The sequence below is a fragment of the Sphaeramia orbicularis genome, chromosome 14 (genome assembly GCF_902148855.1).
Source record: "Sphaeramia orbicularis chromosome 14, fSphaOr1.1, whole genome shotgun sequence".
Lineage (NCBI taxonomy): Eukaryota > Metazoa > Chordata > Actinopteri > Kurtiformes > Apogonidae > Sphaeramia > Sphaeramia orbicularis.
The window spans coordinates 19,118,020-19,141,034 of NC_043970.1; the positions used below are offsets into that span (position 1 = coordinate 19,118,020).

General features: G+C 38.0%; 2 protein-coding genes across 2 annotated transcripts in view; both read left to right on the forward strand.

Annotated features, from left to right (window-relative positions):
• The first annotated feature begins 1,791 nt into the window (after positions 1-1,791).
• On the forward strand, positions 1,792-5,104 carry sra1 (steroid receptor RNA activator 1). Its single transcript, XM_030154276.1, has 6 exons — positions 1,792-2,096; positions 3,052-3,165; positions 3,245-3,331; positions 3,504-3,661; positions 3,753-3,861; positions 4,579-5,104. Exons 1-6 carry the CDS (start codon positions 2,057-2,059, stop codon positions 4,860-4,862), a joined length of 792 nt encoding a protein of 263 aa, XP_030010136.1. The 5' UTR covers positions 1,792-2,056; the 3' UTR covers positions 4,863-5,104.
• Positions 5,105-15,844: 10,740 nt separating this feature from the next.
• The window catches only part of camk2a (calcium/calmodulin-dependent protein kinase II alpha), a 53,106-nt gene continuing 45,935 nt past the window's right edge, over positions 15,845-23,015 (forward strand). The window contains exon 1 of the mRNA XM_030154255.1: positions 15,845-16,146. Within this exon, the coding sequence (XP_030010115.1) occupies positions 16,085-16,146 (62 nt within the window). The 5' untranslated portion in view covers positions 15,845-16,084. The remainder of the gene's footprint in view (positions 16,147-23,015) is intronic.

Below are 23,015 nucleotides of genomic sequence, written 5' to 3' on the forward strand. Positions count from 1 at the left end.
TAATTTACATACATCAGAGTAAAAAGAAAATGTATACAGCATAATGTACTGGAATACAAACACATAAACAAATTACAAGGAAAATCATTTGTAGCCTAGAGTGCAATTATAATATAAATCCACAGTAAATCTCAACCCATTGTTGTCCTTGTCTCTAGTTGAATATTTGTTTATATTAGGTCTATGTTTAAGTGTGTTTGGGTGTATGTTGAAATTGTATGTCATTAGCAAAGGAAAAACCGACACCAAATTCCTTGTATGTGTTCACATACTTGGCCAATAAACCGGATTCTGATTCTGATAAATAAAGCTTTCACAAGTAACATTTCTTCACAGGTAGCTGTCCTCACCCTCCCTCTCCTGGCCACTGTCGTATTATCTTCTGACTAATTTTGACAATATAACAGACTGTTGTGCATGTAATGACTTTTACAATGAAATGATGCTGATATATTTTGTAGAGAACAACCATTAGACTGAGAATGAACAATCAGTAAAGATCAACAAGATCTATTCGCTTAGGAATTGTGCTACATTTAGGCTAACAAATCATTTGTGAGTTATTGAGACATATACTAAGACATTTGCAATTTGATGAAATGAATGAGAAATTAAATTGTGTTGTGAACAGTTACCAAGTGGTTTGGAGGTTTGTCCTTGTTATTTTGAGAATGTAATTTCTGTTTCAAGAAATGAGCCAAACCACTGGAGAAAAACTGTCTCTTACATACCTGTCAATGATATCAGGAAACAAAAATGAGGAAGCTTGAGCTGCATATTGTCTCCAGCATTCCTGTAGAGTTTGTAAAGGCGTGGGTTTGTTTATTTCTTTTTTTTTTTTTTGGTTGTTGTTGTTGTTGTTTTTTTTTTTTTTAGAAAATAACTGCTGAAACACAGTCAGTTCATGGTGTTTTATTTAGGCTATTTATTTTTTTTATTTCATAGGTTCTTTTTTCTTGCTACTCCGCTTGGTCTCCCAGTCTCCCATTTGATCTACTGTTTTTAATAAAAATGTTATGTTTACCATTGACTAATTACAAGTGAAACAATCATGTCTTGATTGCTTCATTAAAAATCCACTGTTGTTGAGAGGCAAATATGGTGGTGCAGTGGATAACACTATTACCTCAAGAAGGAAAGAAGGTCCTTGGTTCAATACCAATGCCAGCTGATGGGGGGGGCCTTTCTGTGTGCATATTGACACTATTTTTACAGGGATTCTCTACAGGAACTCCGGCTTCCTCCCACCATGAAAAGATCTAATAGGTTAACTGGTTAATCCATAGGTGGTAGATTAATCAAAGTGCCCATAGGTGTGAGAGTATTTGATTGGCTGGTTGTTTTATTCTCAGATTTGTAGCTGTTTCTTCTACAGGCAGCAGTCACAGCGAGGTTTTAAATGTATGCATATCTTCAGATAATGCTGTGGAAACAGATATCCATCCATCCATCCATCCATCCATCCATCCATTCATTCATCTACATTTTAAAAAATTTAATATATTGTATGTTTCATGCTGACAGATTTTCTTTCAAACGTATATCATTTAGTCATATGAAAAGGTTACATTATTAATTTTTATGTTTTTTGTTATTTAAACTGAAAAAAGTGTTAAAATTATGATTGTAAAGTAAGAGTTTTTACTAAAATAAACCTACTTTAACTACTGTTTGCAGTAGCATTAATTAACGCTTTAATGTTGTCAAAGAGTGTAGAAGCAATGAGATGAACCAAATGTTTTTGACAACACCTTTCAGTCCAACATGGCGGAAGACTAGTCTTGTTGATACACACTGGTACTTTCTTGCGACACATAATTAGCTTTCACCTCTCGTCACTTTGAGATGTTTCACAGAAGCAAATAATATACACGAAGATATTAGAGGAAATAGATAACAATTTTGATGCTATTAAGAGCTACTCAGAGTCTAAAATGAAAGAACGTTCCAGTGGAGCGAATGGTTATACTCTTGTCATCATAAGTTCTTTGGTGTAGACGTCAGTGTTGGCAGTTAGCTTAGCTGTTAGCTGTTAGCATATCCCAGTCACCGGAAGATGATGGAATCCAATACAGAGGACAAATACGTCAAACCAGGTGAGAATAATATGAGGTACCCACGATAAACCAGATGACAGTTGCCTCAGCTAACTGCTCCTTAGTTAAGTTCGTGAAAATTTAAAAGTTTTCTATTCCTGGACGGTAACTATATGAAGAGACACCGGCTCATTTCATGTCACCAAACTGCGTTCAGAAAATGGTCAAGTTATGGTTTTCTTACATGTATTGGATTAAATACTAACTTTTGCAAACATTTTGTTTAAGTTATATAAAAACGTGTTTGTTGTGTTCAATTCGGCTTTAAAGGAAGTATTCTAAAAGTAACTAAAGAGGTACAAGTATGAGTTTTACTTATGGTACCGTCGACTCATGTGTTATTGAATTATGTGTGTATTTCTTCAGATACAGACGTGTTAATGAGATAATTTTACATTACACTTCTACCTGAAACTGATAAGCACCTGAGAATGTTTGTTTGGTCATAATATGTACACATTATTACAGGAACTTTGAGGATTTCTGAATGTGTTGTCATGTTAATTTATCCTTAAAGCGAAAGGAAGTTGAACTGAGTCTGATTAGAATCACTGTAATTAGACCAGTGTTTTAACGAATCTAGGTGTTGGACAGGTGACGTGAACACAGACTGGGACACAATACATGATAAAAAGGAAATGTATACTGCTGATAATTAATCCACCAACTGAACTTCATATCATATTGATATAATCTTACTATTAAACCATTCTAACTTGAAAACAAATTAAAAAAAAAGAAAAGAAAAAGAAAACAACCATACACTGTGCATAAATAGCATGAACATCATTCCAATATCTACATTTGTTCATGTCATCATCAAAATAAGGAAGATGTTATGCTTTCTCCATGATCCAAGAGACAGTAAACAGTCTCTCTGTGTCCCGTCTGTATACTTACAGAAACATTGTACTGGTCCTTGAATAGTGTATGTTTCTGTCTGTCTGTTGCCCAGGTAACCAAGACCGGGGATGGAATGACCCCCCTCAGTTCTCGTATGGCCTTCAGATGGCCCGTGGGCCACAGAGGAACCTCCTGAACAGGAGACCTACTCCATCAGCAGCAACAGGTAGGAAAACATCCCAGTAAAGCTGAATCATTTGTGTTCACTTAAAAGGAGTCACCTTTCATTGTTGAATTGTCCACAGTTGTGGGACCTCCACCCATGATGCCCCCTTCCACCATCCCTCTAACTCCTCCCAAAAATGATGTAGGCCCACCTCCTCTGTGTCCAGGTACTTATTTTACAGGATGTTTTACATTATGTTATGGTTACTGGACTAGCACTGTTTTATAAGATGAGCTGAAATGGTGACATTCACACCAAGTTCACTACTGCTTCTATTCCAGAATGGCTGTCATGTCCTCTAAAGGTTATAATGTGATGAATGCTCTATTTCCTTTCAGCTCGACCACCTGGTTGTGTGGTCGCGCCTCCTCCCTCATCAGGTCCAGTAACATGTCAGAGTGACAATGTGAGCAGCCAATCAGAGAGTGAGGCTGATGTGGAGGATGTGCTGTCTGTGTTTAACAAAGCACTGTCTGCCTGCAGACCCTCTGTCTCTGTGAGTTTACATTTGCTGTATATTCAGTCTAAACTCCACAACAGCGGGTGATGACCTCTCACTCATTGTGTGACCTCTGACCTCTCTGCAGGGCCAGGTGTGTAATGATGTGGCCAAGAGACTCCGCCTTCTGGAGGAGAGCTGGAGGGCAGGACGACTGTCACTGCCAGTTCAGAGACGAATGAAAAGCCTGGCTCTTGGTAATCCCTCTGACCTTTGACCTCTCAGTTGGCTATCTGACCTTTCACTCATCTATAAAGGGACAATTATCCAAATGTATCACAAATTTTTGCAGAGTTATCAAAAACTTGTCAGAATACACTACAGTTGTGTGACTATTTATTGTCATGATCATCATGGCTTAAAGTGTTTTAGATCAGTGTAGTATTTTATAAAATAACATGATTGAGGAGCTGATAAACATAATCTGTCAGAGATCTGTGATCCAGAATATAGTTCAGAAACCTGAAGCTGTCTTTAGCTATGCGTTAAAACTGTTTACAACCATTTTACCATAATTATCACAAAGCTAGTTCAAAGTTAAACACAAAGTGAAAATGTTAATAAAAATATCTGGATGGAAATACTTCTTATATGTCATCTCATCAGCCTGTCTGACCTCTGCTTCATCTCTATGGGTTATGTATGCTTTGATGTAATTTCACTGACTGCTTTAATTGACACAGATTTCATTATGCAGCAGAATTACATCATGTATAGTTCACATTGAGTTGGATTGAATTGAATTTAGTTTCATTTAGTTTAGATTTGATGTAGTTTAGTTTACATGATTTTAGTTTTTTCATTCATTTCATTTTTTTTTATTTTGATTTCAAGTTTAATGGTGATTAGTTTAAGTTTACATTAATTTTCAGTTTATTTTGACCTCTCTGTTTGACCTTTGACTTTTCTATCAGAGTTGCAGTCCGGACACTGGGACTCAGCCGATGAGATGCATCGCTCTCTAATGGTCGATTATGTGACTGAGGTCAGCCAGTGGATGGTTGGTGTCAAACGCCTCATTGCAGAGACCCGAAAGCTCAGCCCAGAACTCTTAGAATCACTACGGACCTCTGAAGACCAGGCTCCTGCAGGCCCAGAACCAGACGAGAGTCCTGCAGAACCAGAACCAAATCAGAACCCTGGAGAACCTGACCAGAATCTTGCAGGACCAGACCAGAACCCTGACCCTGAGTCCTGAGTCCTCTGGTTTACTTTCTGTTTGTGAACTCTTTGAACCAGAACCTGGACCTTGACATGGTGACTGTTTCCCTCATATGTGGATCAAGCCTGAACTGCCACAGAACTGGCTCAGTAAGGACTGAGAATCCAGAATCCTGGCCTACTCAGACATGCTCATGTTGGGGTAAATCGGTTTTTATTTTGTTTAATGTATCACTGTAAACATTAAAACACATTAAACAACAAACTCTCAGCGACAAACACAGTGTTTGACTCTGACTCATTATGGTCCTGCTTCACAGTCCTAAAACATCTCTTTCAAAAATTTACTCCTTTCACTAATGTTTGAGAAAATCTGCTTTAATCATATGCATATAAAAATATGTCAAAAACAGGACTGTTCAATAAGACTGTTCAAGACTTTCGATACAAATTACCACGGTGGTTTCCCTTCTCATTTCCAATTGGAAATCATTAAAACACACCCTATGAAAAGGGCACAAAACATAAGAATGTTCCTGCTAATGGGCTCTATGCACAGCCTCACTACTTCCTGAACTTCCGGTGGCTCCTTTATTTCCTGTCTTTCATTGTTGGACACACTGATTAATCCAGGTGTGTCTGCTACTTCTTGTTGTGCCTACTGATTAGTCAGACACACCTGGATTAATCAGTGTGTCCAGTAATGAAAGACAGGAAATAAAGGAGCCACTTGAAGCTCAGGAAGTAGTGAGGCTGTGTATAGAGCCCATTTGATCTAGAATGTGGTATATTTTCATTACCTCTGCCAAGGAGGTTATGTTTTTGCCAGTGTTGGTTTGTCTGTCTTTTCGTGTGCCAGATAACTCAAAAAGTTATGGACAGATTTGGATGAAAATTTCAGGAAATGTTGATACTGGCACAAGGAAAAAATGATTAAATTTTGGTGGTGATCGGGGGGGGGGTGTTATTGATCTGCCTTGGCGGAGGTTTGCGCTCTGAGCGCTTTTCTAGTTCAAATTATGTGGTTGATATGTGTAAAGGGAAAAACACAGGGTGTTAATTTTGACTTGTTGCTTTATAAACACATCAGACAGGTGTTAAGTTGAGCAGATTTTAGCAAATACCTTTGAAATAAGTCAGTTTAACTTGTGTATAAGCTGATTCTGTCACTTCATTGAACATTTCTTCCAAAAAAATATTCAGTGTACCTGAGATGTAACACCTGCACAGGTAATGTTCTGACGTTGGTTTTTATACTTACACTGCAGTGTCCATTAATTATGATTTTTATTGGGTTCTCCTTGGTATCAATTTTGGAGGAGATGGTTTTATGAGCACAAAAAGGTAAATAAATAGTCTGTCAACTGCTTCAACCATAATTTCACATAAAACATGTAAATGATGTGAAATCTTCTGTAAGAATATTGAGCAGAAGGAGTAATGCAATGAGAATCAAAATGACATGAAACATCGTCATACTTTTACATTTGTGCAGTGTAGATATATGACCAGCATACTTTTACATTTGTGCAGTGTAGATATATGACCAGCATACTTTTACATTTGTGCAGTGTAGATATATGACCAGCAGGAGGCAGCAGAGGAAAGCAGGTTTCATTCTGAACAGCGCTAAAAGCCATGTGACCACTGATCCCAGCGCTGTAGTAATATTAGAGTCCAGTAGTAGTGATAGTAATACAGTATAGTAACAGTACTTATAGTACACCCAGTACCAGTACACACAGACAAACAGTAGTAAGTCAAACTGCAGGTCTAGCTGCAGCTGCACTGACAGACCCATTTAACATGTTAACATGTTCTGAAAAGGTAATTACTAATCAATGAATGATCTGTCTTGAAAACAATCAACTTATCATTCCAATCAATAGGGATTTCATAAAAAGTTTTCAACAGAAAGGGCAGCGTGATTTCATTGGGAGGGTAAAATGTTCACTTGACATCAGTGAAGTGGTTGGGGCAGTATTTTTGGACTTGAAAAAAGCCTTTGATGCTGGGAGTCATGAGAGAATTGTCAACAAACTAAGACACCAATTTAATTTTTCAGCTCGTGCCGTCAGCTGGTTTACTTCATACTTGGAACATCGACAGCAATGTGTTCAATTCCCGAATGTGAAAACACCTCTGAACAGTAACACTGGTCTGCCATAAGGATCGGTTTTATTTATTGGTTCTATTCTTTTCTGTTTATACATAAATGATTTGCCCTCCATTTGTATAGACACTGAATGTCAGATACACACTGATGATACAGTAATTTATGTTTCAGCAAAGAATCCCTGTCAAGCTTCAGAGATCTTAAGCAGACAGATGGTTACTGTTTCAGAATGGCTACAAGAGAATCACTTAACACATCATTTTTTTGTGTGAATCACACAAAAAAATAATATCAATGTACTTTTCAATAAGAAAAAAAGCCATTGACAGATTTCACATTACTGTTGACGCAAAAGAAACTGAGGTGGTAAATGAGTTTAAATACTTAGGTGTAGTCCTACATCCACAATTTAAGTTTGATACGCACGTAAAAACGCTAAGTAAAATTGTAAAAACCAGTTTGAGCTGCTTTAGACTTCTCAGGTCATGTCTATCCTTTATGGCAGCTCATTTATATTTACATGCAGAGGTTCTTTCACATTTGTCCTACTTCATCACTACTTGGGGCCAGGCCACTGATTCAGTCACTAGACCTCTGTTTTCACCCGACAAGCAAGCTCTCAAAATTTTAGATCAAAAACCACAAAAATAGCACCACTGTAAAATTACCGAAAAATATAATTTGCTGAGTTTCTCAAATTTTTATAAATTTCTCACTTTTAAAAGTTGTTTTTAAATGCTTACAAGTGCTGGCACCACAAGTGATGTCTCAGATTTTTAAGAAGAAAGACAAATGTAGGACAGTGACAAGGGCCATAACCCAGCAGAACTGTATCATTCTAATGTGCAGGACAATATATGGCCAGTCATCCCTCTCAGTGCATGGAGCACACTTCTGGAACTCTCTGCCGGCAGAAATCAAATCTCAAACAGAAGTGAAGTGTCAAAGTTAAGCACTGGCTTAAGCAACAGCAGAGATGTGAACATTAATGATCACAGATCATTATCAAAAATACACACCATTTTACCATGTTAAAGTTTAATTTAGTAGTGTTTTAATTAGAGGCCAACTGATATTGGTTTTTCTAAGGCCAATGCTGATGCCGATTTTTAAAAATTTGGTCAGGCAATGTCCGATATCTACAGCCGAGTTTAGAAGCAGATACTGTATTTAAGGCCGATTTCTTTTTTTAAAGCACACTGACCGTAAAATACAATTGAAACACTCAGATAATTAAGGTTTTTATGGAGCAATATAAATGAAGTTATTACTACACGTACACATAGTACTCTTTTAACATTTATTGAACTTCAGTTGCTGCACACGCAGGAGCCTGATCAAATATCTTATAACATTTTTACTACTGATTAAAAAAAAATCAAGGCCGATGGCCGATATTGAAAATAATCAATATATCGGTCCAGCTCTAGTTCTAATCTTTACATTGTGTTCAGTTGTCTGATATGAGTCACTGTATTTATTAACTTATGACATTTATCCTGTGGTGGAAAAATTTACTTTTTATATTTTATACTCTTTTAATATGTTATACTGTTAAGTACATGCTGAGTCATTGTTATGTGTGATGTTTACCACTCTGTAGCAACCCCGACTTGGGGACGAAGTTCTTACCTTGAGTTGAAACCCAAACACCTAAATGTCTGAATGTGTAGATAGAGGATGGCGCCTGTATTCAAGCAAGGTTAGAGTGAAGAGGTCCTCATGACCTCTTCACGGAGCAGAGAAGGAGTAGTATGGGGTGGTACGATGTACGTAAGGAATGACAGCATAGTTTGAGGGGGTTGGATTTGGTTCTATATAATCTTTAGTTTTCTCTTGTTTAGGCAGACTTCATTTACAGAGCTTTGTCTGTGATTGATTTCTCAATAAATGCATTTATTATTTTAACTCTAACTTTCTCCCTTTTTCTTTGTGTGAGTTAACAGTTGAACGGTAAATTTCCACGACAATCCTTTGTGTACATTGTATTTTTATTGTATTTTATAGTGTTCAGTGTATTATTTTATAATATTCCAAAGCCTGACCAGGGACAACGACTGCAAATTAGCTGAAGCTAGATGTCTTACATACATCACATTTTCCCTTTGGTGGCAACGCTGTATGTATTGTTCCTGATAAATAAACATTAAATAAATGAATAAATAGATGTTCTAGTCTATATTAGATGTTCTCTGTCTACATCCTGTGTTTTAAATTGTAAGTTCTGTATCCTTTATTCTATGTTGTGTGTCCTATTTTTTATGTAATGTCCCCTTTTCTGTTCCATGTCCCATGTTCTGTGTTCCGTGATCTGTGTTCTGTCTTGTATTCTGTATTCTATGTTCTTTATCCTGTGTTCTCTGTTTTTTGTACTGTGTTCTGTGTCCTGTGTTCTATGTTCTGTGTTTTGTATTTTCTGTGCTATGTTCCTTATCCTGTGTTCTGTGTCCTATACGCTGTGTTCTATGGTCTTTATTTTGTGTTATATGTTCTGTATCCTATGTTCTGTGTTTTGCATTCTGTGCTCTCTGTTCTGTATCCTGTCTAATATGTTCTGTATCATGTTGTGTTTTCTATATTCTGTATTCTGTGTTTTGTATTCTGTATTCTGTGTTCTGTTTCCTGTGTTCTATGATGTCTCATTGACTGGCTGAAGCTGATGATCATGTGATAAAGAGCAGCTGGTGCTGAGTGTGTTGGTTTTTATTCCTGTTCTTGTTTGTTCTGTTCAGATGGTAGATCGAGGTCTGTTCATGTGTGGGTGTAATGCTCTGCTCAGCCTGCGGGGGGAGACACACTGACTATTTACTCTGTAAAGAAGCACAACTTTAATGTTTTAGATGCAACACAGACCAATCAGAGCAGCCCTGCTCCTCCTCCTCCTCTTCATCTCCTGGGAAGAGGAGGAGGAGGAGGATGATGAGGAGGAGGAGGAGGAGGAAGACGGTCAGACCGAAAAGAGGAAACCAAGCAGAAAAAATGAGTGACAGACAGAGAGAGAAACGTCCTCTACATCCCCTACGGTAACAAACAAACCTAAAAATAGAAGAGTAAAGAAGAGGAAGAAGACAATCTTCAGGCCGAGGGTCGAAAACAAAACACATAAAGCATAAATATTTCACAATGGGATGAGGTGTGTTCAGACAAATCTCTGCTTAGACTCATAAACAGTAGCATTTGTGAAAAACCTATTTCACAGGTGAAATTTAGTGGAGGGAGTGGATGTCTACACTCAGTGGGTCTGGTGCTTATGGGAGGATGATGTTCTTTGTCTTTTTTCTTTTTTCAGTCCACCTCAGACATGATACCTGACAGGAGGGCCACTGTCCTCTGTAGAACAGGTATCTTCTGTTCTACATGTCTACCTGTCCTATCTGTTCTACTGAGTCGAACATCTTCTCTTCCTTTGGGTGGTTTTTGTTTGGTGACAGTGTCTGGAGGAGTCCTGGATAGTGTGGTGGTTTTGTAGTGTCCTGTCTTTGTGGTTGCACATGGAAACACCATATCCCATTATGAATATCCTGGATAAGACTTCATCCTCATTTTGAGGATTCTGGACAGTTCTGATCAAACTTTCACCCCATTCTCACACACATGAGAAGACCTTTTGTCTCCAGAACCATCAGACTGTACAACACCTAAACAGTAAAGCACTGGAAGGAGAACACCTGCTGATGAGTCTGGTTTAGACCAGCTCTAATTGTAACATGTCACGAGATAAGTTTTGTTATGATGTGACTTCATATAAATAAAATTTTATTGATGAATTTGATTGATGACTATTCTGCCGACAATGTACCGTTTACTTGTCAGATTTTTTTTTTGTTTCACGGATAGTTTGAGCTAAATGACAGTAGAATTTCTTATGAGGGATGAATTATGCTCATGTCATCTTAGAATACTTATCAGAGGGAGCTAATATAGCAAATGGAAAATCATCTAGTGGCCATCAGTGGCATTACCTTCACTTTTCTTTGATTTTTCTTTGACTTGTATTAAACTGAAGACAATTCAACAGAACAGGATTTGACGTTTTACCTCATTAAATTAAATACAATTTTGTTTCAGAATAAACACCACAATCCATTTTTATTCTTGCAACGCATTCCAGAAAAAAATGACAGAAAAACAATCATTCATCACTTTATCTGTTTTTTCCACAGAATTTAATAGTTGCTTGATGACTGAAGACTCCAAGTGATGAAGCATTCCAGGTCTAATTTTGTCCCATTCTTCATGCAAACAAGCCCTAAAGCAGGGGTCACCAACCTTTTCTCTACTGCGAGCTACTTTTACATAATGAAGTTGACGGAGGGCTACTCTAATTTGGCAACATTTATTTACATACCTAATTTTCGTACATTCGCGTATTTTGTATAATACGTTTGTAACATTGTGTTCTTCATTTATTATTTTATTTCATTATATTTCTTTGTTTTAACATTTACAATACTTAAAAAGTGTTACTATGAAACTATTATTTTACTTTTATTAAGAAAATCAAAAGTAGAAAAAAAAATAGATACAAGCATTTGCATGCTGTATTCCTAAAAAATGTAATACTATGTCAAATATTATGAAATGGAACAACCCTGAATATTTTTATAGAATTAAAAACAAATAATACACACCTGTATGTGCATTTTTAATACTTCAAAAGTGTGAAAGGATTTGACCTTTTCTAAATTCACATATGCTGTCAAAACATATCAATTAAAAACAGAACAACTTTGTGCACATAAATCCCCCATACCCCTGTCACTTGTACAGAGTCATCACACTGGAGTCAAACACACCTGTTCAGGTCCGACTCCAGCTGTCTGAGCGCATGCGCACATAGTGCACATATGTTTGCGCTTGTCCAGGATGCGTTCATGCATTTGCATTTGGCAGACGCTTTTTTCCAAAGCGACTTACAGGGGAAAACCAATCAAATCACTCAGTCAATCAAATTTTATTTATATAGCGCCAGATCACAACAAAAAAGTTATCTCATGACACTTTATATATAGAGTTAGTCAAAACCAGACTCTAGGCCAATTTACAGAAACCCAACAGAATCAGAAGACCAACAGAAGGATGTGAACCACTTTAATGGTGCCTCTGTTGAAGCGCTGGTCTTGGTCAGTTTAGTGAACATGGACTGCTGTGTTTGGACTTTAGTTTTCAGCTCTTTTACCTTCTCTTTATGGAGGCTCATTCCCACTGGAGAATCTCCAGAACAGTTACTGTGAACTTTGGTGAAATTCCACTCCACATTGCATCTTTTACCAACTGCCAGGCTCGCGCCACAGATCAGACACACACACCGACACGCACACACACACACACACACACACACACACACACACACACACACACACACACACACACACACACACACACACACACACTTGTCTTTCACATTAGTCAAATATTAGTCCGTGTCTCATTATTCGTGAGAATAACTCCCTGACTATCCTCAGCCCACATGGTTGTGGGGCTAAACCCTCTACCTTCCTGGCATCTGGATAACCCTAACCTGGCCCCGCCCCTCTCCAATGACAGACAGCAAACCAGCGCTAAAGTTTGATTGACAGCTAACTGACCGTTTCATCTCGGGAGGGGGGCAGGACACCTGAAATTTTGATTGGGTGGAAATTTAGACTTGTTCAACCAAATGACGAATCAACTTTGTGTTCTTATATTATTGACCCTTGGCAGCTACCGGTAGATTGCGAGCCATGTGTTGGAGACTTCTGGACTAGGGCTGAAAGATATATCGTTATCGTATCGATATCTAGATATGAACATTCAAGATATTAATATCAAAAAAGCAACGATATAAACAATATAGATTTCACCTGCGCTCGCCCTGCATGTACAGCTCTGGAAGCCACAACTAATTTCATTTACTCGTACTTTATGTTAATGTTGATGACTGGCAGTGAGTTCTTATAAATAAAACTGCACTTTCCACATTCTTTTGTATTATGATATTTGTATTTTTCTGAAAAATACTTGGTTTTCACCGAACCCGTAGTCACATTGTATCGTATCGATATCGAGATATCTGGCATGAATATCGAGATATGAAATTTTGTCCATATCGTTCAGCCCTAATCTGGACTAGTTCTATTTTTAGAACAGGCCTGCAGGCGAGTCACGTGGTCCTTGCCGGCGACCTGGTGCCCGCGGGCACCAGATTGATGAACCCTGCCTTAAAGTGTACAACAACATGGGATCTTTCTTGTTCCATTCTGTATTTTAAGATGCTCCGCACATTCTGTTTTGGGCCAAAGTGGGGGCTGCATTAAACCAGCTTCACTTCATTTGAGATTTGGTCCATCACAGATCACTACAAGCCCAGATAAGTCAGCATCATTAACACAAGGCTGCCTTTTGGCTGTAATAACTTCTTACAGTTGTGTGTTTTGATAATTCTGCCTTATAATCCTGAACCTATGTGGTTCCATCAGCGTCAGATGTGTGACAGTTGCTGATACAGTATAGTCTGAGGAATTGGAGATCATGGGTAACAGTTTAGCCCTGTGCTGTTGTCCTTTACATACTGAAAGACCTTCAGATTCTTTTAGTCTTTTCACCCATAAAGACCAAAACATCCAACATCGACCAAAAACATCTACTGATCTAAACTGTGATCCCTGTTGATCCACTAATCCTTTCAATATATGTAAATAATTGGTGTAAAATGCAGTTTTTCATCTTTTCATGGTCATCAGATATGACTCATTAGGACGTTCAGAGGCTCCGTAGTAAACATGGAAACACTATCATCTTCTACAACATTGATTCACCAGTAAAACCCATGGAGTTTGATCAATGACAGTGGTTGGCAATGCTTTGTTTATGTTCAGTTAATGATATATTTTACTGAAAATGCAGTGGCGGCTGCTTGTCTTTCAGACAGGGGAAGCTCATTGTCGGCTTACATAAAAAAAAACATTGTCAAGTTATTTAAACATACATTCGGCCCTCCGTTCCTTTTTAAGAAAATGGTCAGTGACCTTATCGTACCAAGTCGGCGTCTTTTCCAGGGACTGGACCAGTGTCCTCTCAATGTCCAGCAGAGCTAGGGCTGCTCAGATTGCCTTGGCCCACTGTGTAGCGAGTGCAAGGCTTCAGCCTTTTTAACAAGAGATGCTCCTTTCACTCCGATGATTGATTTAACTATCTACAAAACGATATTAAACTCAAACAAGAAATGATTAAATTATGGAACTGAAACAAGAAAACGCTGAAATTATGTTAAATTGAAACAAGGAAGTACAATGAGTGTGTTTTATTTACAGTGCAACAAATGAACGAGTAATTTCGTAGTGGTTTCTCTCTTGATTTCACAGCAGAATGTGTGACGGTATTAAACTGAACTGTGTCAGTGAAGGAGCAGATCTGAACACAACTGTCAATCAAACGGGATTCAGCCTTTCGACTGATCCTCCAATCAGCACGTGGGATTCTGGCGTCCAGCCCGACCGAGCTCCGCCCACAGCTCCATTCACCCCCAGAGACGCCCGGTGTCCGGGGGCGGGACAACATCGTGGCATTTATCCAATTACCGTCCAGTTTAGAGGCAATGAAAAAAACTGTTCCACTCAGTCCCATTGAAGCCCAGAGATGCCCAGCGTCTACGGACAAATGCACTGAGCAGAGATGGAGGAGAAAATACAGACACGGGAATGGAGGAGAAGTGAACAACATCGCGTTTGTTGATTTGTGATAAAGCTGATTCTGAACGAACTCATCTTTGAGATGAACGTGTTCTAACACATTTGTAGTCAATAAAATGTCAACACAACCGCACATATTTAACCATTTAATTTTCGTAATTTTAGGGGAAGCTGGACTTCCCTTGCAGTCTATGAGAAATCACCACTGTGAAAATGTGACTTTTTCTGCAGTTTTCTCTGTTCTCTGATATAATAACCCTCAACTTTAATCTCAGCCTTTATGAACATCTTCATGATCAATAAATTAAATACAGGAAAATACATTATTTATCCTGTTAAATGCAAAATATAGAAGATAATATTAGAACAAACGGCGATAAATCACTTAAGAAAGGTTAAATATAAAGAAAATTTCATTTAATATTTTGCAAAAAAGTAGTGCTGAGTCTTTGTGGGTTAATTCTGTCATGCAAATGTAAAATGTCCTGATCTTTTTTCTTATTTTCTTGAGGAATATTATTTTTCTCATGCATTTATTGGCAAAGTGGTGATCCTCAGCTCAGATCCTCCACTCCTAAAGTATTAAACCTATTCTGGAAGCTGCTTTTGTACCAAATCATTGTTAGGATCATCTGTTCACATCATCAGTTTCAAGTCATTCTGTTATTAAATTATTTTAACACATCACTGGCTAAATTGCCCCAGTCCCAACTTTTATATCTGTCAGTGATGGATGAATATTTGCAAACTAAATGAAGTTCATCTGACAAAACTGTCCAAGAAATACAAGTCAAAGTTCATTTTAATTTCATTGATCCAAACTGTGGACTGTTATTATATGTAGTGTTAGAAAATGACTCTGCAGTAAAAGCACCAGCTCTAATACTGTTGGAAGTAGCAGTAACAGCAGCAGTAAGTGATTCTTAGTATTTGCACAAGCACTACTATTATTAGTCATAGTATTAGTCCAAATCAGATTAGCACTATTACAGCAAGACTTCAGTTTTTCAGTTCTGAATAATTTCAGTTCTGTTTGCAATCGGACTTTCCCAGCTCAGACAGAGGATGCAGTTACCATGGTGACGCTCACTGTGTGTGTGTTTGCATGCGTGCATGTGTGCGGTTGTGTGTGTTAATGTCCTGGCCTCTCATTGGTTGTGGGAGGAGTGGGCGGGCAGGTTGAGCGACTGAAAGCGTCACTCTCTCTCTCTCTCTCTCAGATCAGACAGACGCTGCTGCTCTTCATCCCTCCATCTTCTACTTCTTCTTCTTCTTCTTCATCTTCTTCTTCTTCCTCTTCCTGATCAGCCTCTCTCCATCTCTGCTCTTTCTCCCTCTTCATCCTTCAGACAGACAGACGGCAGCAGCAGCAGCTCCAAGTCTCAGTCTTCATCACCTTCATCTTCATCACCATCATCATCCTCGGAGGAAGAAGGACAGGGAGCCCCCTGACCCTCGCCCCGTCGGGTCACCATGGCAACGGTCATCTGTACACGTTTCACCGAAGAGTATCAGCTGTATGAGGAGCTCGGCAAGTAAGTACTGAGGAAGATGATTATTAGTATCATTGTTATTATTATTATGGAGTAAATGTAGTGAGAACAGGAAACATACACATACATATTTAAATATTATTTACTGAGACAGAAATATGATTACTGATTAAAAGAATAGTCAGTATTCATTTTAATATTGTTCATTACTATTCAGATTGTTCATTATAATGAGGTGTGGAATGTTGTCATGATGAATGTTTTAATTACGCCTGAAAACTGTAGTTATGATGTTAAATATCAACTCAATCTTTCTTGAACTTCAAAAACTGATTTTTGTCTTTGGGTGAAATTTTGAGACACCGGACAGTTTTGGTTGTGTGGTTTTAATTATTTGCGAAAAAAAAGACACAAGAAGAAGAAAATGACGTAAGAGATGCAACAAGATGGAAAATGGTGTAAAACATCCAGCTAGATGCAAAAGACAGAAAAGAAGAGAAAAGGTGAAACTAATGTAAATGATGTAACAAAATGAAAATGTCTTAATAGATGTAACAAAACAAAAATGGCATTAAGGACGGGACAGATAAAAATGACATAAATGATGCAACAAGACAAAAAGTGATGTAAAAGATAATGTTGTAAAAGACACAATAAGATACTATCTACCCGAATACCAGAGGTAATACTGACGTTATACCTGTGAATTCAACATTCCAACACAGTGGATTTATTCAACATTTTTTGGTGGAAGTCTGTAAAAATGCTGAGTTATGCAATTCATAAAAACCATTCGGAAATGTGGGTCCTAATTGATGTTTTCCTTCGAAAGTCTGTGATTTCTGCTCCTGTTCAAAACTATCTTCACATCAAAAACATATCACAGACCCTCCTGTCAAAAACGTCATAGGGTACATTTCAGAGATTTCATCCTCAGTATTCGGAACATGCACATTTGTCCAAACCGATGAGAGGAATGAAATTAGAGATGCTAGAAGCAAAAATTAGTGGTTTTAATGCAGCTACGTGGACAGACAGCACAATGGCAAAAACAAGGAAAAAAATTTCATCGTCAAACCAACATGGCAGACCTCCTTGTTTGGTTTAAGGTGTTTCTCCAAGAGACGTCTGTATGCATCTGGACCTGATACATGCGCTCACCAACTTCAGTGTGTATCAAACCTTATGGAGGTGGTCAGTCCATCAGTCATTTTCTGAACCTGCTTTATCCTCACTAGGGTTGCAGGGGGTACTGGGGCCTATCCCAGCTACCTATGGGTAAAGGCGGAGTACACCCTGGAGAAGTATGGAGGTGGCGAATTGTTAAAATACTGTAGGGGCACTGTTGAGCAATTTCTGGTGAAACATCGGAATTCACTGAGTCATCATAGTGGCACTGATCACCACTTAGATAAATTTTTTCTGGTCAGTTCCCTAGGAGAAGTTTGTTAAAGTACCACTGAAAATGGGCAAAAAATGTGTATTCAAACCAAAACGGATGTAACAAAACTCATTTGAGTGCTAAAGGTTTTAGATATTTAGCCATTTTACCACAACTATGCTGTATTTTCTTGCCACTTCTGTTGTACGTTCCAATTTTTGTGTTTTGAGGATGTTTAACCCCTCAAATATCCAATTCCTTTTGAACAAAAAAGAAGAATCCTTTCAATTTGAGAGGCCTTCACACAGTGTTATTAAGAGGCAGAGAACTTATTATCTCATAGATTTGATCAACAGGAAGTTGTTTGTGAGATAATTAAAGAGACTATTAAATCAAACGTAAGACAAAAATAGGACAGAGGAAGAGTTGATCTACAGCAGAATAAACATCTGAAAACCATACAAATGGCATTTAAGCCTGTTTTAGAAGATTATCTTCCATGTGTTCCATGAATGAAGTCATTTCCACAGAAGTTGATATAAAATAGGAATAAATTGATGAATGTAGGAAATAAAATATTTGATTCACATAATATCTTGAAGGGGAACCCACAGAGCCTCACTTCATATGACCCTCCCAATCTTCAACTGGAGCCTATGTGTCACATTATAGTGTGAATTATTTCTTCCATGTTTTATTGGTTGGAATAAACCCTGCTGAAATCTAAGTCTGTGGTTATAGATCATCATACAATCCCAAAGTAGGGCTAACAGTAAGCTAAAGTAATGGTGCAAAAGCAGTATGTGTTGAGGATCTCCATTTTGTCAACAAACATATCAGAAAATAATTGAAATGTTTAAAACCAGCTTCTCAATCAAAGACAGCAAGTGATTTGGATAATTCACCATGATCACAATCCCTCAGAATACACCACATCAAGAGCCATCATGCATCTGTAGCTGATAGAACCACACAGGCTCAGGATTTCTATGCAAACCTTTGTCAAACACTATGATATGTAGTTACATCCAAAAATGCCAGTTCAAACCTCACTGAGCCAAAAGGAAGCCTTATGCTGACTGTGTCTAGAAGTGTCATGGACTTCTCTGTGCTCAGCAGCATCTGGGATGGACCATCACTCAGTGGAAACATGGATTGTGCTCTGGCTAATCTGTATTCAGGCTTTTTTTTGGGGGTGGGGTGGGGTGGAGAAATGAGCGCTGTGTGCTCGGCAATAAAGATAAAAAGGACCTTCCAGACTGTTAACAGCTACACATCCAGAAACCAGGGTCTCTTATAGTCTGGGGTTGTGCCACTGTCTTTGGCAAAGGTCATTGTCACTTCTGTCATGCACCATTAATACTGAAAAGTGCAATGACATTTTGGAACCGCACATGCCGCCTTCAAGATGACCACTTTACCAGGGACGCCCATGCATATGCCAACAAGACAATGCAAAACTACTTTCTGCACACAGTACAAAAGCCTGGCTGAACAGGAAGAGGATGCAGGTGATGGAGTGGCCTGATGCAGTCCAGACTTGTCCTCAACGGAGAAGAAAGTGTGGAGCCTCTTGAGGAACAAAATGTGACAACAAAGACCCCGCACTGTTGCACACAAGACTTGTTAACAAAAGGACAATATTACACCTGGAACACTTCATCAGTTGGTGTCTTCAGTCCCTGAACATCTGAAAGAGCTGTGAAAAGAAATAGCAACATTACAAAGTGTTAAATGCTTCACTCTTATCTTGAATGTGTTTCAGGCCCAAATGTGAGGAGGGGATGTACATTTACCAGACAAAACACGAAATATGTTGTGTTCATACTGTCTGCAATGAAATACAAACATTTTAACATTACTTATTTTATTTTTTATGCATTTCATGTCATTTCATTTGCATTTTTCACCATCCCAACTTTGTCTGATTTTGGGGATGGGATTTGACAGGTGTGATTAAAACAAAATGTATTTAAAGTGATGAGCTGCTGCATAAATGTATAAAGAGACAGATAGATTAGATGGAGGGATGAGTGTAACACCTTTATGACCCCATCCCACTCACCACCCACACACACACACACACACACACACACACACACACACATACACACACACACACATGCACACACACGCACACACACACATACACACACACACACAATGCCAGCTCTCTTACATAATGTGATGGTGGGCGGCTGAATTCAGCTCTTAAGAAACAGAAACTGTAACCAGTCACTGCACAGCATCACACTGTCCATGAAACCTGCAATAGGAACAGATTAAATACTGTCATCTTCATCTTAATCATATACTGTTGTAGTCAAATTAAACAAAACCTGAGTGATATGACCAAAAATATCATCATGATTATCATTTTTACATCAGATGATCTTTATAATTATTTCTGATAATCATCTTTATTTGGAAGGATTTCTGGTCCCAACTGACTGCAACAGGACTTAAAACCATACAATAAAATGAACAGGAAAATCCAAGAAGCTCATTGCAGATTTGTAAAGGATGAGCATAGATTTACACAACTACGGAATGACTCAAAACATCTTCAGTTCAGATTATATCAGAAAAACATGGCAGTATTGCAGTCAATGGTGAGGACAAGTATGTTTTTTGATCTCATTTGAATTATAACATATAGTCGCACAAAAAATTATTAGACCATCAAAAATCATCAAAAACAATGGTTATGCAATCAAGTACTACCTCCTGTGTGTATCATGTGACTTAAAGAGGCAGAAAAGAAAACATGGGATGCCTAAAAGCATTGTTTTTAGCAGTACAATGCCATAGATATTTTGGTTTTTATCAAGAAAACATGGAAAATGACAAGATATTAACTCTTATGAACTATTTTTGTTGTTATCCTTATATTTGTCCAAATAAATGTACCTTTAGTTGTACCAGGTATTAAAATGAACAAGAAATTATTGAAAACAAGGGGTGGTCTAATAATTTTTCCGTGACTGTAATTTACACATGTGATATGCAGTATGTAGTTCAAAAGATAATGTAGCAAGTCAAGAAATGCCCAGTTTTGATGTAAACTGCACCATACTGTGAAAACACACATAAAAAGACTACACACCTGAAAGTCACTGCGATGATGTCATCGTAGCTGTGTCTCTCTACAGTCTGTTCTGAGAAACTGAAAATGTCTCTGCAGCTTCAACATGACCACATCCTAGTTATTTCCACTTCTTTTAATATTTATTCATTTCACAACATTTCAATGCGCTCAGGTAACAGCTGTTTTTATGGTGGCCGACAAGGGCCAAATACATTGCAATGGCCCAATGCATCTCAGTTAGAGAAAACAACTGCAAGTACAGAAATGATGCAAATTCACAAACTCAAACACAAGTCTTAATTAACGAGGTATAAAAACAGGAACGTGGTGCAAATGAAAAAATGTGTCACAAGAAACAAAAATACAAGCATAATCATCAAATGCTCTGCAAATAGAGAAACAATGCAAACCAAGAAAACATCTGCAAACGAAAAACACTGCATAACCAGCCACTACAACAGAAGTGCTCCAAACCTGTAGGAGGCGCTGTCAGCAGAACAGTTCAATGCAGAGACACACAGGATGGAGAGAGAGAGGAGAACAGCTGACTGACAGGGTTTCAAACTACAGTGGGAACAAATTGAAGTTATGGCATAGCAGTGATGTGACTTGTATTTGATTCTATTTGACACTAGTCTGTTTCTGGCTGGCTGCAGGTTTGGAGCACTTCTGTTGTAGTGACTGGTTATGCAGTGTTTTTCGTTTGCAGATATTTTCTTGGTTTGCATTCTTTCTTTATTTGCAGAGCATTTGATGATTATACATGTGTTTTTGTTTCTTGCAGCGCATTTTTTCATTTGCACCACGTTCCTCTTTTTGTACCTCGTTTAGATTCATGTTTGAGTTTGTAAATTTGTATCGTTTCTGTATTTGCAGCGGTTTTCTCTTAACCGATATGCATTGGGCCGTTGCAATGTGTTTGGCCCTTGTCGGCCACCGTATGTTTTAGTGTTGGAGACCTGTATCACATGTCAAAAGAGGTGCAGTCCATTGAGCTGTTTAACACAAAACTACATGCTACTTTGTATTTACCACAAACAAACTGCCTTTTCTTAACGCCATAAAATTATCTCTTACTTTGGAAAATATTATATGTGTAAATGATGGCATAATTCCAACAGGATCAAAACATTATATAATTCCCACCACTGACCGTTATTTATATGTTTTCCAAATTTGCATCTCAAAGGGCAGGACTTCACTCTACAATAAATATACACAATAAATAGACAGAGGTCAAATCCCACCCCTTTCCATTGGACCACAGCAAGAAATATGTATGTTAATCTTAGTCCATTGATGAGAGACACTGTTTTAATCGATTTTGAGGTGTGCAATTGATTATGCATACAGTATGTTTTCCAATCTAGTGGAGGATTATGGTTTATCGTAAAACTGAGTATGAGAAATTGAAATTAGTTTTAGTTTTTGTTGTAATTATCATCACATCTGAGAAAGCTAGGTCAAAGAGGAAAGGACCATGCATGCCATGTCACTCATTTATGTTAACTAAATATAACATTAATTATAAGATCTCAACTGAGTCTGTAAGATCAGTGGTGTAGTGTTTGTTTGGATGAGTGGAGGATGTAAACAAGCTAAATTACACATAGAAGTGGCCAAGAAGACAGAACCTGACTGATTCCAGCTGGTTATGCAGCAGAGGAAAAGCTCAGGTGCCAACTATCAGGTGTTGACTTCTTGTTTTTTAACAAGTAAAGACAGTCCCACACAAGACAGACTGTCACTTTATAAAGAATATACAGTACATCCTTATGTGGTGTGCTGACACTGTAATTTTATGCGTCATCTCTTTTAATGCTTTCCGCCACTTAACTGTCTTTATAACAAGCTTTCTCAACCTTACACCATTATATGTTACTGTCAAATGTGTTACAGATTGAAACATAATTTAACCCTCAAAATTAAGTGGTGTGCTTATTTTTTAGAGCCAGTCTCATGGGGCAGAAGGGGTCATACTTCCACCACTTTATCTCTCTGATCCCACCAGAATCCTGACACAAGATGTGTAATTTCCCAGTTTGGGATAAATAAAGCACATCTATCTATCTATCTATCTATCTATCTATCTATCTATCTATCTATCTATCTATCTATCTATCTATCTATCTATCTATCTATCTATCTATCTATCTATCTATCTATCTATCCATCCATCCATCCATCCATCCATCCATCCATCCATCCATCCATCCATCCATCCATCCATCCATCCATCCATCCATCCATCTAGGGGTTGACACATTCCCCTATGAAATGGGACAACCCTTCACAACCTGTTATCAGCAGTCATCGATGCCGCTATTAACAGATGCAACAACTTTGTTTCTGAAAGTATTCCCCATGCCATCAGTAGCTAAAACCATCTCTGTTCCATGGACTTTGGTCATCTTTTTGTGGCTATCAACTATAAACCGCAGA

What these genes read in the sequence shown, in the direction of transcription:
- sra1 (XM_030154276.1), top strand. Translation starts at nt 2,057, where the DNA reads ATGATGGAATCCAATACAGAGGACAAATACGTCAAACCAG. An exon ending in CCCACCTCCTCTGTGTCCAG is followed by an intron (nt 3,332 to 3,503) that starts GTACTTATTTTA and finishes ATTTCCTTTCAG; the next exon opens with CTCGACCACCTGGTTGTGTG. An exon ending in AATGAAAAGCCTGGCTCTTG is followed by an intron (nt 3,862 to 4,578) that starts GTAATCCCTCTG and finishes CTTTTCTATCAG; the next exon opens with AGTTGCAGTCCGGACACTGG.